Source organism: Ornithodoros turicata, chromosome 2 (genome assembly GCF_037126465.1).
Source record: "Ornithodoros turicata isolate Travis chromosome 2, ASM3712646v1, whole genome shotgun sequence".
In the NCBI taxonomy this organism is placed as follows: domain Eukaryota; kingdom Metazoa; phylum Arthropoda; class Arachnida; order Ixodida; family Argasidae; genus Ornithodoros; species Ornithodoros turicata.
The window spans coordinates 74,523,049-74,549,308 of NC_088202.1; the positions used below are offsets into that span (position 1 = coordinate 74,523,049).

A 26,260-nucleotide genomic window follows, 5' to 3' on the forward strand; every position below is an offset into this window, starting at 1 on the left:
TTAACATGTCTACTTTCTGATGAGTTTGATTTTTTCTTCTGATTTTCTGAATGATAGATTACTCTGTTGTTTTGATTAGGAATATCTTCTTTGTAGTGGTATAGATTTTATTGCCTCTTGTGTTCGTGTCCCATGGTCTTCCAGGGTGTGTGCTGTTCACAATTAATTACACACAACTATCAGAACTTCCCGCTATTGCACTGATGGTTCTCACGTATAGGAATATTAGACTTTTTATAACACAACTTATAATTTTGTTTATAATCATATTGATTAAGAATATCTTCTTTGATTAAATGTGGTGATCGTTTCTCGTTTTGATATGGTGTAGCTATTATTTCCCTATATTTTGGATGATTTGTTCATATTAATGCTATGTGTTGATCCGAATTATTGTCCTATGTCTGCGCTATTCACTTCAATAGGAATTGATTAATTAAATCTGTGTCATATTGGAATATTAAACTTAGCTTCCATATTGTGCTCGAGATTACTTACACCTATCAGGTTCTCACGTCTCAGGCTTTTATAATAAAACTTGTAATTTTGATTAAATGTGTTATCACTTCTGGTTCATTGAAAACTTCCACTAATAAAAAATTTTGTGTTTGATTTGTGATACCTATTCAATGCTATTGTATCAGATTTTTTGGTTAAGTTTTTCCCATTCACGCAGAGTCATAACATAATTCCTGACACTAATGGTTTTGATAAATATATTTTTACTTGTACTTTTGTGTATGGCTATCCTTTGCATGTAAACAGCCTACTGCACACCTGTTGTAGCTGGAAAAAAAATTACGATTGAAGTCGGCACAGATTGAAAAATGACGAAAGAAGTCAACCCAGGTTAAAAAATTTGAGATGGTAAACGCGCACGCAGCCCTCCGGCCACGCGCCGCCCACAACAGCAGCCCTCCACTCGAGCGCCGCCCACCTGTTGTACCGGAAAAATATTGTGAAGTCGGCCCAGGTGGAAGGGTAAGCGCGCACGCAGCCCTCCGGTCACGCTCCGCCCACCACAGCAGCCCTCCACCCGAGCGCCTCCCCTGTTACAGGTGGGGAAGGTTTTTCGGCTTAGTTTTTGTCCTTCACTGATTGGCATCACAATTGGCACAATTCCCAGCACTATTGGCTTTACAATTTGCAACTTGATTGGCATTAATAAATATATTTTCACTTGTACTTTTTGTGTATGACCCTTCTTTGCATGTCTCTGCATGTTATAAGCGCACGGAAAACCCTCCGCACACACGCCGCGCGGGGAAAAATTCGCGCAGGGCTCAGGGGTAGGGCTGCCGTAGTTTCGCCCCGATGTAGCCTGGACCCCCCTATTACTACTCATGGTTTACGGACGGAGTAATCCGAACCACGTGGATGGCGGTAAATATTAGCATTGATGAGCAAATAAGCAGCTTCGATTATGCCTTCTATGTTTCTCTTTTACGTATCTAATCTAACGCAACCATTTCGTTAAAGTTTTTGTGAGATAACTCCACTCATCTGCGGTTGACAAAATAAACGATTCGACAAAACGTCCTTAACCGATGCCTTGCAACTACGTTTGTGGAAACGGCTTTCGATAGCGACGGTCGATAAACAAGCCTCTTTAGTTGCAGCTATGGCGACACATCTGTACGATAAGGGGAGAGCTATACGCCAGCCGAGTTGTTATCGTCGAGTGGCTGCTGCATGGGTGCGCAGCGTCCACCGGCACACTCATTACTTAGCGCCTTTTCGAAAAGTTTGCCAAGCTGGTACGAAGGTCAGTATTCCTTCCTGCATATTTCTCATGGGTGCGTACTGGTGGTTGACGGACGACTGTCGACGTGATTTTCAAAGGGATCGCTTGTGGACATATAGAGCGCTCTGTGACGTTGTCATGTTACCTTGTCGAACGCTGAAAAGGGATTGATTCGCTCTGACGCGAACGGAAGTGATCCAGACAGTTTTACAGTTATTCACTTGTACATTAGTTGTGCCGGTCAACGCGGATTAAATATTGACGGCAGAAAGTGAACAATTAACAAGCTCTATACACTGCACTTCTTGTTACTTGGTTCTTCTGGATATAACTTTTTCTTTGTGTGAACGTGCGGAGTTGACGACGGTGAAGGCTTGAACGTCTGGCGTACGTGGCCCAACACAGAGTTAGGCCAACCTCTCCACGTTTTTCTTTTTCTAAAGGGACTAGTCGCTCTCGAAGCATCTATTCGTAGATTTTTTGTCTTCCACGAGTAATGCATTCCCTAGTTCACGAAATCCCTGCTTCACTTTTCGCTTACTTTGGCGGTGCAATCTACTATCCGCATTATAAATCATTGAAATCCACACGGTTTGAAATTTCCGCGCGGTGAGATGCACGCGCAACTTCGGCGTGTAGACGTAATGACGACATGCGCGCGTCCCTTTCATCTGTCATCGACTGTTTAACTGATTTGCTTCTGTCACTCCAGCTGCGGTCAGAGCCGTTTACGTTCCAGGAGTCCGGTCACTGGGAGGAGGTTAACATGCATAACGTCAAATGACTTAGCTCACTCTCGCCGCCATTTTGACACGGCCGTTGCTGGGGTCTTGAGCCGTCTTTGTGTTCACACTGCTATTCATCGGGCATCATCGGCACTTAATCATGTTATTTCGATCGATAAAAGTTCTAGACTCTGCTTTGTTCGTTTCTCCTATACTTCGAAATAACCATTCGAATTCAAAGGCGCGGACTCACAAGTGGCTCCAGCGGAAAGAACCATATGATGCGACGCGAGTGAGACACAAATTAGGAGGAGCGCTACAACGCAGTATTCTTTCTGTTCATTTCAGGAATGAGTGGACACAAAATATTTTATTATCCCTCGGTAGCAAGATGACTTACGAAGTATATCAGGAATTTCTTTGACAATTATATTATTCAGTTTTTCTTCTATGTTTTCCGCAATCTTCTTTTTTCCGCAATCCGCAATTTTCTACCTCAACGTTTTCGATGGTTTATCTGTTTGGTTCATTGCAGAGTATACAGGGTGTTACCCTGTAAAAGTCTAGCCGCGCTGGCTTATCATACTCAGTGCACATTGTGTTGTCTACGTATAAATATCTAAAAGAGATTTAGTCTTGGTAAATTTGAAAATGATTGATCATCGTAGCGTAAGTTATAAATAATGCACCACGTACAAATTCCGTATTCAAAACCATCAAAATGGCGGTGTTGCGAAGGCCAGCATTCATCTAGCCACCATAATTTGCGAAGTTTACAGCGTCAAGCTCATCTTGACACCTAACGCTTTCTTATACGTGAATATTGACCTCGTGGTGTAGCTATCTTAGCGTGGCAGTATAGTGTACCTTGAAGTCCTTCTGACAAGATCATGGGTCTTGCCGGGTACAGTCTAAGAAAAAAAAGTAAACAAGAGTAAATGGAGTGTAACTATGACTCTTACTCTTTTCTGTCCACCTTTCCTCTGATCACCCGGCCTTACTCTTCCGGCACTCTCTTTACCCTGCTATGACGACGGCGTTGCCATACCACGTTGAATACGCAGGTTCCCGTCCGTTGACTACCTGTACTCTAGAATCGCGGTTTGTGAGTGATCGCATGCGCGTTAGTGAGCCATCCTTTGTCAGTCCATGTGGCAGACTAGACAGAGAGACGGGTAAACGATGGGTTTATTGGAATGAGTGCAACAGGAATGAATCAGGTGCTAGAGTCACTAAATAAGCTTCGCTTCAGAGTATCGACACTGAGGTCCAAGGGAGAGCAGGAGCGCCATCTTGTTTTTGCACACACGGGTACCATCCCCAGTTGAGGATCAAAGGTGACTAACGTAATACTCGCTGTGGCATAGAGAAGCGTGTATGATTATTGTGCGATAATCCATGTATTGTCTAGCAGAGCGTCGCGAAGATGTCAGGGTGAGCTCAAGGCCGTCAACTGCTGCTTGTAAACGAAAGGAACATTTCACCCGCGCACGATAGACGGCATGGTGCGCTAACGTGCGCGTGCGCGTGGGAAGCGTGGCGCGGAAACAAGATGGCGCATGCTCGCTCTTGGAACTCAGTGTCGATACTCTGAAGCGTAGCTTATTTAGTGACTCTATCAGGTGCAAGGCGCGTGCGTGGGAGGCAGGTGAAGATCGTTGTCTTCTTCATAGAGATTCAACAACTTGCCGCCCCAGGAGTTGGTTGATTGGATGGCTGCTGAACTTCAGCAGATTCGATCTTGTACAAGTGCTGTACTGGTCTGCATATGGTTGTACGATGTGCAGTACGCAAGTCACAAACTCAAACTTTAGCGTCTGAACTAGGGAACGTTTCCTGTATGGCCTCCATCTTCCACTTCCCTCTAGTTCTGTCGGGATCGTTGATGAGCACGACGTCCCCGGCTTTCACGTCGGTAGCTGACGTGTCTTCAAGTCACTAGGAGGCACATGAGCCTCCAAAGAACTTTCCGTCATGTTCACATGACACGTTGGCGTTGAACTACTGTGTCGGTAGTTGGTACTAATGATACTGCGTGGCATTAAACTGTTTATAGGGTTTCGTGCTGTGCTTGGATAAATTTGCTAACAGTTGTTACTGTCACAGTGAGGTTTAACGTTAGTGTTTGGCATCAGCAAAGAGGAGCCCGAACCCATCACCTCATCCGTGAGGCCCCTCACGAAAGCCCTCATGGCCTCATTCGCGAGGTCCCTCACGAAAGGCTTCATGGTCTCATCCGTGAGGCTCCTCCTCATGGAATACGTTGTACCCTCACGTATTGATGGCCTCACGACCACTGGCCTCATGAGGGCCTTCACGGTGGGCCTCATGAGGGACAATGCCTCACGACCGTCCTCGTGAGTAACATCCAGCGTGGTCTGGCCTCACTCACCCTCACCTCATCGTCGTGAGGTGAGGGTGAGGCGTCTTCATGAGGGTCCTCATGAGTGAGGACGCCCAGCTATGGTCACATGTAAATAAGGCGATGTATCCATTGATCTATGAGTGTCGCGTTCTAAGCAATGTCAGCGGTGCCGCAAAGTTTATGCACACCACTTGAAATTGAAGACACATGGTGACACGCTTAGCTGGGACCTGTCCATCGGCCTGTGTTATACGCCTTGAGTTGAATTTCCTGCATGTCGTACACTCCCTTATGGCGTGCTTGATTAGTTGCCGAGCGTGGGGTATGCTGAATCTTTCTCTTAGCTGCACAAGTGCGCACAGTGGCGTGGCCACGGGGGGGGGGGATAGGAGGGGGCTCGAGCCCCCCTACCTACTGCGGGCCAACCCACACAAATCGTTCAAATCCGATGAGAAAAAAAAATATATGGGGGGAGATCCAGCGTGACGATCGCGAAAGTTCTTGCTGTTTCTGGCGTCTGTCTATCTAAGCAGCATGCTTGAATAGTTTTGAAATTATGAGGTCTTCAAACTAATTCCAGTGTCGTGACGCGGCATCGCCGGCCATGACAGCCTATATGTGCATCTGCGCGTTTTTAACGTTCAAACATCCTAGATTTTCATTCCTCAACTTGCTGTAGGCACAGGTATGTGGGTGTTCATTTGCGCAACCGGGATCAGCGGGGGGGGGGAGGTGGTCGTATCGAACCCCCCTCCCCCTACCTTGGAGGTCTAGCTACGCCACTGGTCGCGCACACCTGCGTGCATGACTTGTCGATGGGAGACGTCGACCATGAGCTTGGCGTAATAACATTCTGTCGGAACGATTATTGGATGGCTTCCGCATGCTGACTCGCACATGCGTCCACCAACTTTCATTACACGGTCCTCTTCATGAAGGGTGTCAAGTCCCGCGCTTGGAATTTCTAGGTAGGTTCTAGGCAGTTGTGTATGCCGACACTTGAGCCAGTCTGATCCAGTACGTCTCCGTACGTCGTATTTCGTTTGTTGTCAACGGACCTTGTGCCCTCACGCATCTTGCATTGTTAATGAAACGTAGTATCCAAGCAGTGACGCGGTGCAGACGCGTTGCGCTGCTAAAGCGCGTTATGTCGATCAGCGGTAGCTGCTGTGGGCAAGTTGGAATGGCTTATAGCACAATCGACACAGCATCGGCCGGATAGTCATAGCTTTGAGATGATTGCTTGTCCTCGAGGGGCTAATGTTCTGTGGATGTTTCAGCCACCCTTCCACCTTGGTCCCTTCCACAACAGTTCTGCTGTTAACAGTTGCTGACAAGAGACACCTCTCGTCAGAAGATCGGCTGGGTTTGTATCGGTAGGCACGTAGTGCCAATAATCCGTTCCCACATTCTTACGTTTCTCCAGCACTCTGTTGCGTATGAATGGTGCCCAGTTCTCGGAATCTCCTCGTATCCAATGAAGAGTTATAGTCGAATCCGTCCAGAAGTGTTTGTCAGTCTTCATTTTAAAATTGGCCTCCAAATATTTGGCAAGTCTCGATGACATGAATGCGCCTAACAGCTCCAGTCTAGCTAATGTTATCTTCTTCGCTGGAGCGATCCTGGATTTCGCGGCTATAAGTTGCACCACTCTCGTTTGCTGACGTTCGAATCGCACGTACACTGCTGCGCCATTGGCTGCCGGGCTTGCATCGATGAAGAACTGTAGCTGTGCTTCGTCGGTACCGTCGAGACTTCTTCAATACTGCCGTGGAATACGTCGCTCCTTTAGTATAGGCATGCTCCTATACCATGTCAACCACATCCTGAGGTAACTGCGAATCCCAATCTAGTTCTTGTCTCTATATATCTTGTAGTAGCAGTTTTCCGGTTAGCGTGTATGGTAGAAGCAACCCCATTGGGTCGTGTATTTCTGCAACCAATCTTAAGGCATAACGTTTCGTTACGTCTTTTGCGTTGGGATTTTGCTGACATTCCTTCAATGGCAATTGTAGTTCATCTGTCTCGTGGTTCCAATACATGCCAAGGACTTTAGTTGATGTGCCGGAAATGATGGAGCCTTCTTCAGTTCAATATGGCGCGCATTTCGCTGCTATTTGAGCCCCATTTCTGTAGCTTCATTGAAGCCTTGCTGAATATCTGCTGCGTCTAATTGTATTGCTTGGTGCGTCCTTGCTTCTTCAAGGTTCACTACTCCCAAAATGGTATCATCTATGTAAATGGAGCCAAGTAGTGCATTTACAGTCTCGGGATAGTCCGGCCCTTTCATTCCACCGCAAGTGATGTTGTAGGGTAGCTGCTAGCAGAAAGGTGCTTGGATCTGCCCCGAAAGTGACTCTGTTCATTCGCCATCTTTCGGTTCTCGGCATTGGTTCCCCCTGCCTGGGTGTCGTTTCGTACTACAAGAACCTAAGAGCGTCACAATCCTCTTCACGAATCAATATTTGGAGGAAAGCCTTTTGTACGTCGCTTATCAATGCCACTGGGTATAGCCTGAAGTTTAGTATCACAGTCATTATGTCCGGGTTGAGGTTTGGCCCAGAGCGCAAGTTGCCGTTAATGTCCTGGTGAAGGCCTCATGCGCCAAGGCATCGAAGACGATTCTTATTTTAGTCGTTATGCGATCTTCATTTACCACCGCATGGTGTGGCATGTAGTAAGTGTGGCCTGTCTTGTTTTGCGTTCCTGTAGATTCCCTAACCCACTCTGCGACGCCTGATCTGATATATTCACGAATTGCAGTATCGTATAGTTGGTCATCAATTCAGAAGATTTCATGAGTCTCCTGGTAACTTGTGAGAGCCGTCTCAGTGTTACATCCTTGTTGTCTTCAATTGAGACTTCGGCTTTCCAGGATAGAGCAACCACTACATATCTACCGCCTTTGCATTCGATTGTTCGAAACTTTTCATGCCAGGGTGAGGTTTTTCTGTCTCGTGATCTTGAGTACAGACTATGGCGGGCAGACTACCTGTACAGACTACCTCAAGAGTCCATATTTGCTCCATCAGTTTCAGCACCGTGGTGTTGTTGCAGGTGGTCGATTGCAATGCGCTCGTGTGAGCATAAGGTCCTTGTAGCGTCCAGCCCAGCGTTGTTTCAACGGCTTGCACTCCATGTTGCAATTTGCGGGTTCTTCCGGTGGCGAATTCCCAGTCATAGTAAAGAGCTGCCACTCCAAGATCGTGAAGGACAGGGTAGTGAAGTCTGCATTAAGATCACCCTTGTCGCGATCTTGTGACCACATGTGCCTCGAAAGTCTTTCTCTTCAACTTCAAAGGTTGTTCTGTGCAGGATATCCCCACACGAAAGTTCTTTCCATAGCCAAACATATTTTACTTTGTTGAAAGATGGAAGTCACTGAAAAGGTTAGCCAGCTGTAGGACTCGAACCCACATCTTCTGGATTACCGGTCCAGGGCTCTACCAATTGAGATAAGCTAACACACCTCTTCAGCGACTTCCAAGGGCGCGTCATCGGAAGGGACAAACCAGCCACTCTCTCTCACTCACCCCCCTTTCACTCTTATATTTTTTCTCACTCATACACGCATTCATACGACGGGAGCGACGCAAGCGGCATCAATTGAACGTGAGATAACTGATGTTCTGAGGCTGGAACACATATAGAAAAGACAAATACATACAAAGCCTCAAATGCCTAAGAAATTAATGATGAAAGATGGAAGTCACTGAAAAGGTTAGCTAGCTGTAGGACTCGAACCCACATCTTCTGGATTGCCGGTCCAGGGCTCTACCAATTGAGCTAAGCTAACACACCTCTTCAGCGACTTCCAAGGGCGCGTCATCGGAAGTGACAAACCAGCCACTGTCTCTCACTCATCCCCCTTTCACTCTTACATTTTTTCTCACTCATACACACATTCATACGACGGGATCGACGCAAGCGGCATCAATTGAACATGAGATAACTGATGTTCTGAGGCTGGAACACATATAGAAAAGACAAATACATACAAAGCCTCAAATGCCTAAGAAATTAATGATGAAAGATGGAAGTCACTGAAAAGGTTAGCGAGCTGTAGGACTCGAACCCACATCTTCTGTATTACCGGTCCAGGGCTCTACCAATTGAGCTAAGCTAACACTTTTTTCTTTTCCACCTGTTATTAACAAATACACACTAGCACACACAAGTACAAGTACGAGGGGTGTTCAAGTCAAACCGGGACTTTCTGTCTCCTGAGTGTACAAATGGCTCGCGCTACTTCTTTTTCGTTATTTTCACACGCGACAGGCCTCCGCGTTCACCACGTGGTGGTCCAAAGTTTGTGCAAAACAGAAGACAGGTGCTGGACAAGATGGCCGACAACGAGGTGAGCGCGCACATCGAACAGCGAATTGTCATGAAGTTTCTCGTGAATGAATGGCATAAAGCCATCTGAAATTCACAGAAAACTTCAGGCTCAGTATGGCCACGATACACTTAGCCACAGCAAAGCGTTTCAGTGGTGCAAACGGTTCCGAAACGACCATACATCTGTGCGGGACGATCCCGGACGGGGCGGCTCAGAGCCCAGTGTCAGAGTTCCTGAAAACATCCAACGTTTTCCCACGGTTTTCTGGGACAAGGCTGGCGTTGTTCATGTTGATTTTCTGCCCAGTGGTACCATCATCAATAGTGCATATTACTGCCAGGTTCTCAGGGATATGCATAAGGTGCTGAAGCAAAAGCGGCCGGGCCTCATCACCAAAGGAGTCCTCCTTCTACAGGACAATGCACGCCCGCATACCGCGCATCTCACGACACGCACCTTACAGGAACTTGGCTGGGAGTTGCTGCCACATCCCCCTTACAGTCCTGACCTCGCCCCCAGCAATTTCCATCTCTTCAGGCCAGTGAAGGCGTTCCTTGGGGGCGGCCACTTCAGCTGCGACGACGAGGTCAAGAATGCGGTCCGATCATGGCTGCTACGCGCCGGTAAGGATTTCTACGGTGCTGACATCCAAGCCCTCGTGAAACGCTGGGACAAGTGAATTAGTGCAGCTGGAGATTACGTTGAAAAATAAAACTAATCTCTCGCCTGTAAGTTCATTTTACTTTTGCGAAAAATGAAAAGTCCCGGTTTGACTTGAACGCCTCTCGTACGTCACACGTTTGTAACGCCGAGGGCCATTACAAAACGTATAAAGAGAAAGCTGAATACCTTTTGAATTTGGACATAACAATTTTACAAGCACGTAAGGGCATCAGACAACGTTTCTAACCAACCTGGCAGCTCTAAACGTCGCATAAGGCCCAGCTTAAGTTGAGATATTTCCGTCTTAAAGTATTTCATAGGAGGCATTAAAGGTTCTTTATTCCTGTCAGCCATACGAAGTTTCCACGAAGCTAACATGAAAGATGGAAGTCACTGAAAAGGTTAGCCAGCTGTAGGACTCGAACCCACTTCAGTGACTTCCATCTTTCATAATTAATTTCTTAGGCATTTGAGGCTTTGTATGTATTTGTCCTTTGTATATGTGTTCCAGCCTCAGAACATCAGTTATCTCACATTTTACTTTCCCCAAATGCTCTCGGCAATGCTCCGGCCAGAACCACGGAAAGGCGTGAAAAATCTGTGAGCGGTAATCCAGAAGATGTGGGTTCGAGTCCTACAGCTGGCTAACCTTTTCAGTGACTTCCTTCTTTCATCACTAATTTCTTAGGCACTTGAGGCTTTGTATCTATTTGTCCTTTCTATGTGTTCCAGCCTCAGAACATCAATTGCCCTCATGTTCATTCCGTATTCGCACGGTTTCGCTCACCGGGTCAAAAAGGTGGCTGCGTTCCATGCAGTTAAAGTCCTTATCGGTGTCCTTATAAACTGTCCAGACTAATTCCTAAGGTCAACCGACCTAGACAGGGCGCCGGCTGCACAGTAAACAACCGCAATAAGTTTGTTGCGTGCAATACAGAAGTTGTGTATTTTCTGCCGTTTAGTTGTGGCAGTCAGTACACAGGTCAGACCTCAAAGTGCATCAACGAATGCCTTCGGTGGTATAAAAAGCGCACTGAGTCTGGCTCGCTTGACACGGCCCAGACACTGAAAAGTCATTTGGACTCATGTCCGAACAATGGACCTTTTTTGAGTAAGCATATGCGCATGCTCAGTCACGGTGTAAAGGAAGATAATGAACTTTTGTCTGCTACGTGGCTCGTGAATTCGAGCCAGATCCATATGGGCTCAGTCATCACTGTCATTCAGTACGGAGATATCGTCATATAGTTACTGTCATTAAACGGTAGCATCTCTTCCATACGGGCGTCTTGATTCCTCTTCTTGTAACACACGGCTGCCATGTTTTGGGTTAGGTAATCGGTGTCAAGGTTGCGCAGTCATTCGAGGCCGACACTTGACGAAGCTTTGTACTCGTAATCAGTACAATGCTCTTTCACTTTTTCCGCATTCTTTTTACAATCTTCTCTTGCTACCACCACATCCTCATCCCATTTATGTGTGTGTGTGTGTGTTCTCTTGCTACTTCCCCACGCGACGCGACGCGCCAGTCTGAAAAGCGCCCCTCGCTCATTTGGGGTTAAAATACGACGTTTTGCATTCCGACGCCAGGGCGACACGTACATGGAAAAGGTCCATTGTCACCCCGTCTTCGAGGAAGCCGTGGTCAAGTGCAGTCACCCCACCCGCCGCGGTAGGGAGTAGTACAGTCCGCTAGTACAGTCTGCCGCGATATGTGCTGTATCGCTGCACAAGACGCACGATTGTCGTTTTCCGTCAAACTTCATTAGTGAGTTTTAGTACATCATACGCTATCGCCTTTGCTTACGTAAGGAATAGCGTTGATAGTTCTGCGCACGCCGATAACAGAAAGAGAGCTTTGCGCAGTGCGCAGAACCGCCAACGCTATCGGTTACGTACGCTATCGCCTTTGCGTACGATGTACTAGAACAACAATACAGTACAGTTTAGGAAGCCGAACGGCACCGTGTTCCGTTCGTCGTGCGTTGTTAGCTTGTGATGGTTGAATGTTTTCTCGATTCGTCTCAGACGTTCGGTCCGTTGAATCATGCTGTGCTGCGTTTTGTCCAGCCGCTGAAGTGTTTGTCTTGACTAACAATCACTCTTCTGCCTGAAACACTGTGGTGCCAACACGATTTTGATATTCTATCTGCCGAATATACCCTTCTTCAAACTCCTCTTCTGTTTATAAAGATTCAATTTGGGAGTCGACATCCTTAAGAGCGTTGATGTTGTTGAGCCAATATAAACGTTCCTTCAATTCGTAGGTTACATTCTGCTGTTGCTATACGCTGTTCGATGTCATGAACGAGGGTCGTTATCTGTGTGCGCAACACCTTTCTTTTCTTGAAGAGCTGAGGCCTTTCCATGATGCAGACGATATCGATTTAGTCTTTCTGTAGTCCTCCCTGTCACAGTACGGTCGGCGTTCGAGGTTTCGGCACCAGTTTGTGGAAGACTAGATAGAGAGATGGGTAAACGAGGGGTTTATTGAAATGAGTGGAAAAGGAATGAATCAGGTGTAAGGCACACACGTGCGTGGTAGGCAGGTGAAGATCGTTGTGTTCTTCATAGATATTCAACAGTTCAAGTCTCAGCGTCTGTGCAGCCCGTCCATATAACCCCTCTTAGTGTGTATATGCCAAGGGCGACGTCAGGCACAGGGCCTGAACGTTAAAGGGGCACTCTTCATCAGTAAACAAAAAGTAGTGACAAAGCAACGTAAGTGAATGTCGGTAACATAATTTTACCCCGCATCCACCCGGAGTAATTTTTACTCCTTTGCAGGGTTAAGTTATACTGCTGGGCGACAGTGTAACACGCTTTCGAACAAAGGAGCGAACAGTGTGCTAAAAAAGAGCGATCTCAGTGATTTTACACTGCGTAAGGGTTGGGTATACTTTTCCTACAGCATAGCCTATGTTGAGAGCTACTCCCCTATAGGACAGTAGTCACCTACTCAGACAGAGTACTTGTATGTTGAAACGAGTCATGTTACCTAAATTCTCAGCAGTTAATCCCGCAGTACGCATTAGCAAGTTAGCCGCTACGGAGCATCGGAGCTGTGTGTATTGATAGACTTTTCTATGTGCATGTTAGTATCTCAACACTAGAAGTACATTCATACCTATAGTTGAATCCTGACAATTCAGTTCAGTTTTATAAAATAACTTTCTTGTTTCCAAGCGCAGGATACAAGATGTGGCATGCGTTCTTCGTTTCTGTTGTGACCCTATTGCTTGCCAACGTGACTAACGTTGGGGCAACGCAACCGCATTCGGGAAATCTGCACTACTTCTGCGACCACCATCAGTGCTGCCCTTCCGAAGATTCACCAACGTGGATGTTCTGTCCCAACCGAGATATTTCAGAAATCCACCAAGTGTCTATCTCTGGTAAAGTGGTAATGCTCAACCTGCGCGAAAACCTCATAAAATCGTTGGACAACTCGTCCTTCGCCAACGCATCTGGCCTTCAGGTTCTGGACCTTTCGTTTAACAAAATCGACACGGTTGGTGCTTTCTCCTTTACAAGACTAACTCGTCTGACCGCGCTCTCTCTGGCACACAATCGGTTGTGGAGTATAATGCGAGACACATTCGCGGGACTCGAAAACCTTTTGAAGTTAGATATGGGTTACAACAGGATTCAGTTATTCTTTGGAGATGACTTCGAACGCTTGACTAACCTGGACGAGCTCATCCTTGAACACAATCCTTTGATTCACCTGGATGCTGAAAGATTCTTACATGTCAAACGGCTTCGCTCCCTCAACCTAAATAGCGTCGGCCTGCGTGCCTTGGAAAGGGACTTGCTAAGTAGCGTCCCCTGGCTTACGACTTTGGTCCTTTCGGGAAACGCGTTCGAGGAAATTCCATCTGTTGCATTGGAAAACTTGAGTTTTCTGAAAACACTAGATATGAGCCGGAATCCAGTGAAGGTGTTGCAACGGTCAAGCTTCCGTAATCTTCCATCACTGCGCACACTGATCTTGAACGACCTATACTCGCTGTCCAGCATCGATGCCTTTGCCTTTGGAGAATTGCAGTCACTGAAAGAGCTTTACCTAAACTACAACTCGAAGCTGAAGCGGATCGACGATGTCGCGTTTATTTCACCGCATACAGGCGAGATGGTCAGTCTTGAGGAGCTGCACCTGCGGCAGACTGCCTTGGAATTGCTGTCACCACGGTTGATCCAGTGGGATAAAATGGCTGTGGTTGATCTCTCTGAAAACCCTTGGCATTGTGATTGCGGCCTTGCATGGATGTTGAAGTTGGGGCAGAAGATAAAGGCAGATCCACATTTGAGGTGAGTTTGTTAATCATACAATTTAACGCAAAGTATCTCTACTTCCCGATTTCTAAAGTAGAAAATGATAAAATGAAGCAAACTGATAAGGCCTAACAAGGACGGATCCAGGATTTTTAGGAGGGGGCCAGCCATGGACAGCATGCTAGACATGCGATCTAGGGTCAATTAAACACTATATGAAGACAGAAATTCAGGAGGGGGTCAGGATATCAGGACTCCCCTCTAGATCCCCCCCCCCCCTGGGCCTACTTATAGAAAGATATGGATGTGTAGCGGTTGGCAGGAAAGGAGACTGAGAACTGGTTGCTGTTCTGTCGGAAGCCAGAACCGGACTGGCCCGACATTTATTTCTCGCGCCCCGTGCGCCAGAGGCGCTGGCGGTGTCGCTGGCAGTGTGGCTGCTACAGGGCCTCCCGTCTAGCGCTCTGCTGGAGGCAGAGAGCGATAGCAGTGATAGTGAGCAAGCGTCGGGGACCATGCGACGTGGCGAGTGGCCGGAGGTGAATCTATCGGCTAGCAAGAAGCGGAGATGAGCAGCAGGCGTCCAGCTTCTGAACAGAGAGCGCGGGTGGGAGGCATGAATGCTCGAGGTAGGCCGGCTTCAGTCGGTGGAGCGAGATGGTGTCTTGCCGGCCGTTTATCGAGATGGTGAAGTGATGTGGGTCCTTCTGGACGACGGGAAATAGTCCCGTGTATGAGGGTTGCAACGGCTTCTTCACGGCATCGACACGGACAAAAACGTGGGTGCATGTGCTCAAGTCTGGGTGCCGGTAACCGGAAGAGGAATGTGCTGAGCGGGTGGGGCGGGACGGAGGTTGGCCATGATACGACGAAGGCGAGAAACGTAGTCTAGCGTCGAGTCGGGCACAGGGTCTTCGGACGGGGCGAGGAGTTCGCCGGGAAGTCGAAGGGTTGCCCCATAAACCATCTCGGCGACGGTGGGTGCTGTCGAGTCGGGGACAGGAACGGCCTCGGGCCACCGGGTGTACCGGTCGATGATCGTGAAGATGTATTTGTGGCCTTGGCTGGGTGGGAGGGGTCCGACGAAATCGATGTGGATGTGATCAAACCGATGATCCGGAGGCAGGAAGGATGCGGGGGCTGGTCCAGTGTGCCGCTGGATCTTGGTGAGTTGACAAGGCACGCAAGATCGCACCCAAGGCTTAATGTCCGCGTTCTTCCATATCAGGTGATTATATCCATATAGGATATGGATCTGCACGTACTGCATGACACATTAGCAATGTCCAAAAGAAGAAAAAAGACAAAAAGCGGTTAAGGTATTCATAATGCACAAAGAAAATGTGAGAAACCTGCCAGAAAAGAAGCATATTCCTCAGAACTGCAGCTGCTGTTCGCAGCATGGATAGGGCTTGTTTGGTGGTGCTGCTCGCCGTTTCTGATCCGTAGGTTTGCTTTGCTGCTGAATATCCACGACCGTTTGTGAGGCGATGCCTGAACACAGCGTATTTCGTAAATATTAATAATCTATTCATAAATATTTCAGCGATATGTATTTTTTCCTTCCGAAACCAAACGAAGCCAAACCTACGGGTCGTAGTAAGCTTCATTACCATATTATTGTATACAAAAAACTGTGTGGCATCTCACTGTTTGTACTTAAAGGGAGACTCCGCACCGAAACCGTGTTGAAGTAACAGTGTGACATCAATCCATACCGTATGATGTTTCAGTGGACACAATTTGTCATCCCCAGATGGCACAGATAATTAGAAAACGAATATTTTCCTTTGACTGATTCGGCGCTCCTCCACGGAAGAGCGATCCAGTTACCTGGGCTTCACCTCACCGGTATTCTTCGTGTGCGCCTTTCTGTAGGATCTGTTCTACCGGTGGCGAGTACTTTACAACGAAATCGAGGAAGCAGATGACTCGTCATCCGTGTCGCACGAAGAAGTTACCATGCGCTTGCCCGAAACTGAGGGCGTTTATGTTTAATCGCCCGGAGGCGCTCGGAGCGGATATGTCGTCACAGAGCTGGCTCGAGGGCGTATGAGAATTGGCTCAGATCCGCCCGCTTTGTGTTTGGTTATTCGCTCAGAGTCACCTCCGAGGCAGCTCGCTTCGCTCGGAGCTTGGAGGGCGAGCTGCAGATCCTTCCCACAATTCCTGAGCTAGAAGATCGGCTATTTTTAAATTTTGAGATGGCTTTCATCCAGACAATCTAGACCGCCGTACCACACGAACCATTTGTGGAATTAGTGCTTGAAAATGTAAAAGCCTCTGACAGATGTCGAGAAACTATGTGACACAGGCTTTGATGCACAGTTTGCAGCCAGCGTCGTGATGGACGAACGCGCGAGTGGCCCCGCGTGAACGGCAAGAAAATCGGTCGTCGTCGTCTTCTACACACTACGTGCAACATGGAATGAAACGTGAAATGATGTACAAAAAGAAAAAAGAAGGAACACAAAATCAGAAAAGCTGACAGAAGCGGAACCTTCAAGCCACTAACGCAACAACGGTGCTCTACGACGAACACCAACGAAAGCAGACGACACAGCAATAGATACTGCGCAAGCGCAAAGCCGTTGTCGCTCGGTCGCGTATGGAATTTAATTTTCTCCTCGTTTTACACCCGACCGATCGATTTCCGGTTCGGTGACGCACTTCTGCTCAGCTCGGGCTCTGCTCCGAGCGAATAAACATAAACGCCCTAAGTAAACAGCCGACTGTCCGCACAAGACTACCTGTGACGTCACGCAGGGTACAGGAGGCCGGAAAGGGAGCCTTTATGGGTTTCGGTTCTGATATAAGCTTCCCAGCTCTTTTGGAAACTAACGGATCCCCGACTGCCAAACCAATTTCGTTTCTTGTTTCTGAACAATGTACCGAACTTATTTATACCCCAGTCAGACGGCGTGCTCGAAGGACTTCGGGGAATTTTCATTTGCAAAAAATGACCTCTGACAGCCGTGTCAGACGGCAGCTCAAAGGACCTTTCTAAGAAATGACCATCAACGCGAAAGGAGGCCCCCAACGGCATTTGAGGAGCAGAAAGGAGCAATCTCGACAACAGTGTTATGCCATTGTACCCTCGCTACCTTCGCAGCTGAATGTAGGAACACCTATAAAACGCGGATAATGGAGTGAAACTGTGTAAACGTATTTAGATCCTATTTAGAGAAGTGCACATGGCTTCTCCATCTTGATTTGTGGCGCAAAGACCAACTTCAAATTTCCACAGCAGACAGGGAGAACGAAACCGAAAAAGGGAGCCGGTGAGGGCAGTCAGTTGAGGAGCACTCCTGTCTGGCAGGTGCCCCCGAACAAAGGTCATTTGAGAGGCCGAAGGCCATTTCTCGCAATTGACATTTGAAATGCTGTCTGACTAGGGTATTACACAGTCACTATAAGAAGGGACCGAAAAGTGAATATGAACCCATCCAAACTCATTCATCGGAAAGCGTGTAACTTGTAATGTTCAACAGTGCAAAAACCTCCGCCGCAATCGCCGTATTTTTTAGGAAATCGAATTTAAAAGATTGCCCGTCCATAGAGCTAGTGGAAAACTGACTGTCTGGCAACTATTTCGTCACCGCGCCATCTGTCGAGGAACTCTTGCTCGCAAATCCTGTGAAACTGAATGCAATTGTGGGCACCTGCGATCTGTTCCTACGTCTACAATGTCGCACCTTCCGAAACTGAGCGCGCTAGAGCTCCGCATTCTCGAACAATTGCGCTCCTGTTCGTACGATTGCACGCCGGAAAGCATGGCATGCGAAGTTTTTTCCGGAGCTACCGTGGGACGCGGACATGAACATCCGTGTTGTGCGGGTGTTCGCCGCGTATGACAAGTCTTCCTTCAGAGCGCCTCCTCTACAACCTATATAGTTTAAGTTCTATCAGACTTGTGTCGATCATCAAAGGAGGTAATATCAGCGCCACCTTGTATATCCCTACCTTTAGTCTTCTTTTTGCGCACGCGCCCCGTTGAGTTAGCATATAGGTGCACCCGGGAAGACCGTGAACAGCGCGGCTCTGCAACTCTTTTCGTTCTTGGAAGACAATAGCTTGTGCATCAGAGGGGCTGTGATGTCGAACATCTCAGATAAATTCGGAATGGTCGGAACATATTCTACTCTGTGTCGGATCTTCCATTCTTCCAGTCTTTCGGAGCAATGCCTCAGACTCACAACGACGCGCTTTTCATCTGTCGGAAAGCGAAAAAAAGCAAGACCCCACGTAGAAGCGACTTGTTGCCGGAAGTTTTGATGCAACACCTCGCACAACCCCTCTTGTCACTCATTGTTGCACAAAAAACGAGAAAACTACAAGGCGTTGAATGCACACAAGCACAGATCAAGCGGATGCATACCCAGTGATGCAGGACGGGCGCCCAGTGTGGCTTGCAGCACGTTTTTCCAGCGGTGACTGAGAGCCGCCGCTCCTCACATTTCAAAAAATAATTATTGTGACGTCTGCGCCGCTTTCAGCCGAGACATTCCGTAACTGCGTTCGAAACGTGTCAATAATCATAAACGTTACAGAAGCGTCCAATCGATTTTCTTCCGAAGTCTCCCTTTAAGAGGTCATACCAGCTCTCCGTCCCAATGTATTTCCTATGGAACATGTTTTATGCTTGTTCTCGGCAACCACCACGCAGATTTTAACGCGGGTGGTTTCACTATACAGAGGAAGACGAGATGAATAGAATAACGCCTATATATTTTTGATACATGTCGTATGTATTTTACGGCGACGTCACAAATGTGAAAAAAATACAATTTTTCTCGTCCCTCTTTGAACAGGTTTTTATTAAACTTCTATAGATATTACAAAAACAACGTCTGAATTACTTTCTCACGATATATTTCATAAAATCGATAGACACTAAATTTATATGTCTACCACGTTTCGTTTATATAAAAAAAGCATGAAATATGAGTACACATATACACCGACTGAAAGCCCAGTGAACCATGTCACTCTGTGGCGCCATCTGGTGACGCACAGGAAAACCGCGCGGACCGTATCCATCCGCCGAGCAAGCGGTGCGCATGCGCAGCATATTGCGGGCTTTGTATGGGTGGCCTGGGGGTGTCGATGGCATGCTGATTCCTGCATCCTCTTTCTCTCTCTTTCTTCTCATTACTTTCATGGCCCACTGACTTAGGGCATGGCCTTGGAGACCAGTACAAAAGGTTGCTTAGCTGCTCGTAAAGGGATTATCCTCTGAGCCTGCATAGTCGTGCTTGTGTAATGTAAAGAGAAAGCACACTGAGACCACTGATCTCTATGTATAAAGGCTGGATCGCGCATGGGAGAGGGGCTCGTGGGGGAGAGGCGTGCCTTCAGGCCGCCATGTTGGTGGGCCCTAAAGTGCTGTGTGTGCCCATAGAAAACAACGGGAGGCAACAGAGATTGTGAGTATTTATTGCGCTGCTAGCATTGATCGTTGTTTGTCATCACACAATTTCGTAAGGTGCCAGTATACTGATGTATCCTAACAGTGTTTCACAGGTGTCCCGCCGTTCGATTCTTAATTATGTTACGTTTTGCATTCCGAAACTAGACCGTCACCGCAGTGCAGCGCTGGGGATTGTACTACAGCACGTTTCCCAGCCAATATTTCAATAAGAAACGACTTGAGGTTAACAACAACCATGTATATAATATCCCGTACTGCGTTCTGAACAAAAATTGTTCCATAAAGAACGGTCCGGGAAAAGATATACTCGCATGGCAGAAAGAGATCGTTCTGTAGAATCACAGCCGTTGTTTTAGCCGTATATGCGTTTAGCATGATCTACAGGGTGTATGCTATAAAAGGTCAGTCACATTTTCGTGCAAGAAGTGGTACCTCCTTGATGCTGTACCTCTATCATGAAAAGATTTCCTCTGCCTCAAAGTGAATAATTTATGCTAGAGGAACCTACGAAACGATTGTGGTTACCTAGCACTGTGTAACAAAATAAATATGACCATGCAAACTTTCACCTCCATCCATCGGTATTGCGCATAGGAAACACATGAAGACGAAAGTTTCCGTGGCCGTGTTTATTTTATTACGCAGTGAATGGTAACCACAATTTTTTCTTAGGTTTCTCTGGCATAAGTGATTCACTGTATGGCAGCACAAGTCCGTCTCTCAAATAGATATAGTGTCACGCGCGAAAATGTCACTGACCTTTTATAGCATACACCCACGGCTTAGAAAGAGTCTTTTAGTAAACGACAGCGGTGCTTTGCCTCGCAAATATGGATACACCGAAGCAGCCCAAATAATTACTTCGCGCAATTAGATCACACTCGTTAGGACAGTTAACCAGGTAGTGATGGCTTAATCAATTAAGTTACTTAGAAAGTGGTAACACCTCCTTGAGACACAGGACTTATCTCTTTTGAAGTACAGCCCTTCTATGTTTGTTTGCTTCTTCCTTTATTTGTTCTGATTATTTGCAGGCGCAGTTGTGCCAAACTGAATGTCCTTCTCCAGCACTCACATGCTTTTGTTGAATACAACTGCAGTGTGAGAAAAGCTGCTTGGGGATGGGGTCCCGCTATCCAGTGCTGACTTTGTCATGCTTGTTATGTGGAGCATGTTCCAAAAAATGCAGCTCCACGTATGGTCTTCAAATTGCAACAGGACTATTTGGAGCTTGAAACAGTTGTGATTTTGTCATTTTGGCCCGCGTGTACCCAGTCTGTGAAACGCAAACAAAAAAGTCTAACACGATATGCTTTTGTAATGAAGATCACTGATGATGAGTAAAGAGAATATACAAGTTCAAGTTTATTCAATATTTTATATCATTCATTATATTATTCAACATTTTATGTCAAGTTTATACAACATCAAGTTTATTCAAGTTCAAGATTTATTTCTTGCACTTATGCGTTCAGGATAGAATGAACGTGCAGGGAGGTCGCAAAAGACTACAGTTATTGTTGTCTCACCTTGCTACAATGGCAATATATATTTTAGGAATGACAATGGTCAGGTACGCTCTCTAAATTTGTAGCACTCAATTTTAGGTTGGAATGAGCAATGAATAGCAACTTCCCTCCTGATATTTTCTCATGTATGCTAAATTTAAAATTTAATGTGATCGAATATGTGATAAAATAATAATAATATATAAGAATATAATATGTGATAAATGAATGTGATCAACAGTAGATGTAAACAACATGAGTAGCCAGAGAAGTGCATTCTCAATAAATAATTTTCTTCTTATAGCGTAGATGTGCATGCCTATTAACTGAAACAATTATCACAGTTCCCTGACAAGTTTTAATTTCTGTGAGTCTACTGTAGAAGCTGCTTAGATCTACAACAGTTCATACAAGGCATTATATACTGTGAATGCCTTTAAAAATCCCATGTGACACATATGCCTGTACTTTCTGGAGGTGCTGTGGTAGTCAAAGTTTGTGGGCATTACGCAGGTTCTGCACCCATTTCTTGAGTATGTCGAGGCAGCTGTGAAGTAACCTGCATTGATGATGATTATTCCAATTTTTATGGTGCATCGACAACAAAGGAAATAATACATCAGAACATTGGTTTGGGTGCAACAAGTTAAAAATGAATATGTTGTTTAATAAATGCATTGGACAAATGTTAAAACATCAGTTTAAAACATGGTTTACAATCCCTGTATCTTCTAAAAATTGAAAAGATTAAAAATTATTCTAAAAAGAATATGGGGAACTCTTCTAAAAAGAATTATAATCTCTAATTATTATATTGCTGGGTGAAGGAGCCTAAAGTGTAAGGTGTGTTTCTGACGTGAACATGTAAGAAAGTATGTAAAACTGAGAGAGGCTAACCACAGTGCGTGCACTGAGGTTGTTCCTTCCTGTAAAGTAGAAACCAGTGGATGAGGAACGTGATACTTACCTGTACACCCAGCCGTATCACACGCACAGATTATTCACTGGGTAGCCCTCATGACGAAACCTGTATTGAGAGACCACTTTTGCCTTAAAAACTGCTACAAATAGCACGACACGCTACAGATTATTACTGTCGTAACAAGCTGACGACACAGCTCAGACACAAAGGCGTTATTCAAGTCGCGCCACACCACCGTTACGTAGGATTCTTTGTCACAAATCAAACCAAGGCACAAAACAATACCAATACATGAAAAAAGGTGACAATCTTCGTCTCATTATGACGTAATACCGAACTTGTGCGCGAAGGTAATTCAAAGAAATGAATGTGGCACTTGCTTCCGCAGAGAACACCGTGTACCATGCTAGCAATGCATGCAAAAAAGCGCTCGAGTGCTTGCACATATATTGATGACAACACTACCTGTGTAGTGTAACATGTTCTTTCAAGCATATTATGCACTCAAACTGTATTTGCCGCCGGGTAAAATGCAAGTGTGCTCGATTGAACGTCGGAAGAGCGATCACGCAACCTGCATCCAGTGCTCGTTTTGGGCAAAAAAACACTTCATAATGGTCAACTAAATATACAGAATGGACGCCTATTTATTCCTTGATGAAGAGTGACTCACCTGTATAAATTTAGGCCCTGTAACCTTGCCAGTACGGTTGGTACGACCGTAATTGCAAGAAGTTGCCACGATCGCTGTGGCGACTGTTGTGGGTACAGTAAGATGGCGGCCGGTTTCTTCACGCTCGCGCTCCCAATCCGCGATCCAGCCTTTTACAATCGAGACCAACAACCATCTTCTTCTTCTTCTTTTCTCTCTCTCGCTGCGCACGGTGCGCGTATAGAAGAGTGAGACGATTTTATTAGCTTCACGTGAAAAACGTCAATTTGCCTGATTTTGCCGGTTCGAGTTTGTGCGGACTCAGTCAACTGTTTGAAGTGTCTCATAAGGCTAACGAGAATCTCTCGTATGTCCGGTTAGTGCAAGACGGGATTTACAGTCATTCTTTACAGTAACGTTCAACAGGACTGTGCTGTAATGTTCGTAATGCTGAAAAATGTTAGAAATTCTACCGTCGCCTCCCATAATAATAATTTTCCTTCCGTTTCCTTTTCTTTTCGCTAAGAGTGCACGCCTCAGTCAGTTCCAAACTTCTGAAGTTTTCGGGAGGGCCTCGATATTCCTGGTTGCGAAATCCACGATCTCGAAATTCGCGGGGTGTAAGAAAAAAAAAAAAGTTCCCTGGTTGTGTGGACGTCAAAAATGGTCCCGCACGCACCTGCGCTGCCAAAAATACAGGGGCGTAGCTGCAGATAGCCAATGGAGCACATCACAGCCCATCAAGTGTTACCATTTGCTCTCCCAATTTGAAATTCCATTCAATGGGCAACATAAAATCGATATAATTCGCTGCACTAGTTCGCTAGTGATATCGTCATCTGGATGCTAGTATTTTTCTACAGTTGGCCAGACACGGGTTTTACAGTTGTCGCCTGCATCTTTCCTGTGTCGATGTTTATGTACAATGAAAGCTATACACCCGTTTATTCATTGTTTCGTGGCCCGTACAACTCAGCTTCAGCTGAAGATACGGTTCATCGACATCCAAAGTATAAGAGAACAACTGCAAAGTCTGTGCCTGACCTACAATAGCAAAATACGGTACAGGAAATACGATATGCTATATAGGAGCACCACCCAGTGAGCATCATCCAAAGATGTGATTTATTTATTTCACTGATTTTTTTGTCAAAAATGTTTATTATTTGACATCAATTATTACTTGAAAAAGGGTTGGGGATTAGGGATGAAAGACATGTATTGTATGCTTAGTCACTATGTGCCAGAGCGGGAAAACCTATCAAGTTGCCGAACTGGCTAGGGTGAACAAAGCGGCCCTTGGACCGCTTCCTGGATGCGAAAAAGTGGGTTAGCATGAGGGATGTGTTTACGAGCAAGCGGATTACACAGAGATAAATGTTCCTTAGGATAACGGCATTTACAACTGCAGCTTTCTTTGTTCTTCTCTTTCTTTCTTTTATTGATTTATTTTTTTCATCAACCTTCCAGGTGAACCAATAAGAAAAATCGATCAAGCGACCGCTGCATTTTTATTTTATTTTTATTTCCGCCCACGCAATGAAGAACCATCTTTTCCGGAACCCAAACTCACGTTCTCGAAACAAGGAAAACCAACAACAATGCTCGATTGCTTCGTGCGATGATATGCCGTGTTTAAAAATCCGACATCACTATTTACCACACAAACTCACGAAACTTCGATGTCTGTCCAAGTCAATTTAGCGAACGAAAGCCACATTTTAGCGACTTAGGCCTAGCAGGGCCAACATTCAGCAGAGAGCAGCAGCCCCGCATCTGAAGCCATTTTGTTCTTCGCCTTCAAAATTCTAGTCGTTTGAGGTATGCAATATATTTATGAGGCATATATTCCACTGTACCGTGCATTCTCATTTTAATATATTGCCTTTTTGCAGGCGTTCTGAGCGCTGATCGGAAGATAAAACACAAGATTAAATAAAGGACTCGTATATACTCGTAGGGAGATTGTAAGCAACTAATCGTTTCGTGCAAACAGTATGTTGCATATTTTTACGCCCACTTCACGCGTACATGCTGCTGTAACCGTGTTCTTTTGAAATTATATTTCTTGCAAGTTAAGTATGTACTGTTGGGGACACGGTTAGCTAAAATCGCCTGTCAGTACTTCATCGTCCCATATTACCCCTGTTGCGCTTGAAAGTGTTGTGCGAATATTGTATTTGAAGGTGGACCATGCTGCACGTGTTTATTACTCGAAAGAAATAGTCTTGCAACACCTGGATATTTGAGATGAGATAAACCGCGGAGTGCTGATTTTAGAGTGTGTGCTGATTTTTTTTTGTTGTTGCTAATGAATGAATAGACTTCCAAATGTATACGTAAGTTGTGAAAAACAGTTATTTGTTGCTTCTATTTAGCTGCTGTGTGAGTTCTTGCGACTGCTCCTCTCTCATGGTCGGGAGGGGACTACATCCACCAACACGCGTACCGATTGCTTGCCTGGCGTTTCATGGTACGGCAGTTGACTACCACAAGGGTATCGTGTGGTATATTTGGTGCCGGTTTGGCCAGCGGTTTTTAACGGTGCTTATCCGTTACGGAATTTAGAGTGGACGGGCACCTGTTTCATCTATTAAATGTCCTTTTCTAGAGACTTCATGAGAACACTTTTTAAAGTCTGTCGCACTCTAATAATATTTTAGCTGCAGCAATAGGTTCATTTATAATATAAATTGATTGACTGATTCACATGCAAACATATAATTGTCACGTTTATGTGCTGTTTGTACAGCAGCTCTTCATTGATGACGAACGTCGTTTGCAGATGCAGGAGCCCATCGCACCTGGAAGGGAGGCTCATCCCAGATATGCATCCGGAGGAATTTATCTGCAAGCCTCCACGGTGGTCGATTCTTACGATATCGCTCATGCTGGGCGGCATTCTCGTGGCTATGGCATTTGTCGCACTGCTCATCGTCACACGCCGCAGAAGAGCTGCCGTCAAGCAGATGGCATACAGGAGAGTTGAAAATGACGTGGTAGAAGAAAAGGAGCTCTGACATCAGCAGTCAGACATGTTCAGAATCGTTCAAAACTAGGCCACAAACTAATTTCGTATATGTTCATCTGATTTATCGTAAGCAAGGCCAAGCTTCTTGGGTGCGCTGTCTATACCCATATTTAGAGATGAGCGCGGGTGCGAGTGTACCCACGGTCACCCGCAGATGCCCGCGCAATTTTGCGATTTGCTGGTAAAAATTCCGTGTTTCTGCGGGTTGCAGCTATACCAGCAGTGCGTACGGGGGTAGCGCGTGTAAACCCGCATTAGCCGCACCCGCTAAAGTAACCTTTCACCACCCTAATTCACTCATTAATTTTGGTATTTCCCCTGGTTTTCTTTAGAAAAACGCCGACAACAGTAAACTTTTTCGCATATCCCATGATCATTTGATATTTGACAGGAGTACCTTTGGCTTTTACTAAAACAGCTGACATGTTCGAGATCGAGCATTAAGCGCACGCAACAGCAGCACGCGCTCTCTGTTGCGCAGTTTGGCTGTTTCCGAGTAGAAATTTAGTGATGCTGCGTATTGCCGGAGAATGCGTGTGTGCCCGCACTGCGTCAGTGGATGACAGTGCGGGTGTACCCGCAACATACACTGCGGGTTGCAGGCG

General features: G+C 46.0%; 1 protein-coding gene and 1 non-coding gene across 2 annotated transcripts; one reads left to right on the plus strand and one right to left on the minus strand.

Annotated features, from left to right (window-relative positions):
* Window positions 1–1,695: 1,695 nt before the first annotated feature.
* Window positions 1,696–25,695, plus strand: LOC135385577 (carboxypeptidase N subunit 2-like). The gene is made up of 4 exons (XM_064614983.1): window positions 1,696–1,765; window positions 9,637–9,796; window positions 13,028–14,147; window positions 25,410–25,695. Exons 3-4 carry the CDS (start codon window positions 13,036–13,038, stop codon window positions 25,642–25,644), a joined length of 1,347 nt encoding a protein of 448 aa, XP_064471053.1. The 5' UTR covers window positions 1,696–1,765; window positions 9,637–9,796; window positions 13,028–13,035; the 3' UTR covers window positions 25,645–25,695.
* Trnaa-ggc (transfer RNA alanine (anticodon GGC)) lies at window positions 8,558–8,630 on the minus strand. Its single transcript has one exon. It is a non-coding gene; the product is annotated as a tRNA-Ala (tRNA).
* Window positions 25,696–26,260: the final 565 nt, after the last annotated feature.

Excerpts from the sequence above, each read along its gene's own strand:
- LOC135385577 (XM_064614983.1), top strand. The coding sequence starts at position 13,036 with ATGTGGCATGCGTTCTTCGTTTCTGTTGTGACCCTATTGCTTGCCAAC. Across the intron at positions 14,148-25,409 it reads AAGGCAGATCCACATTTGAG|ATGCAGGAGCCCATCGCACC; the intron begins GTGAGTTTGTTA and ends CGTCGTTTGCAG.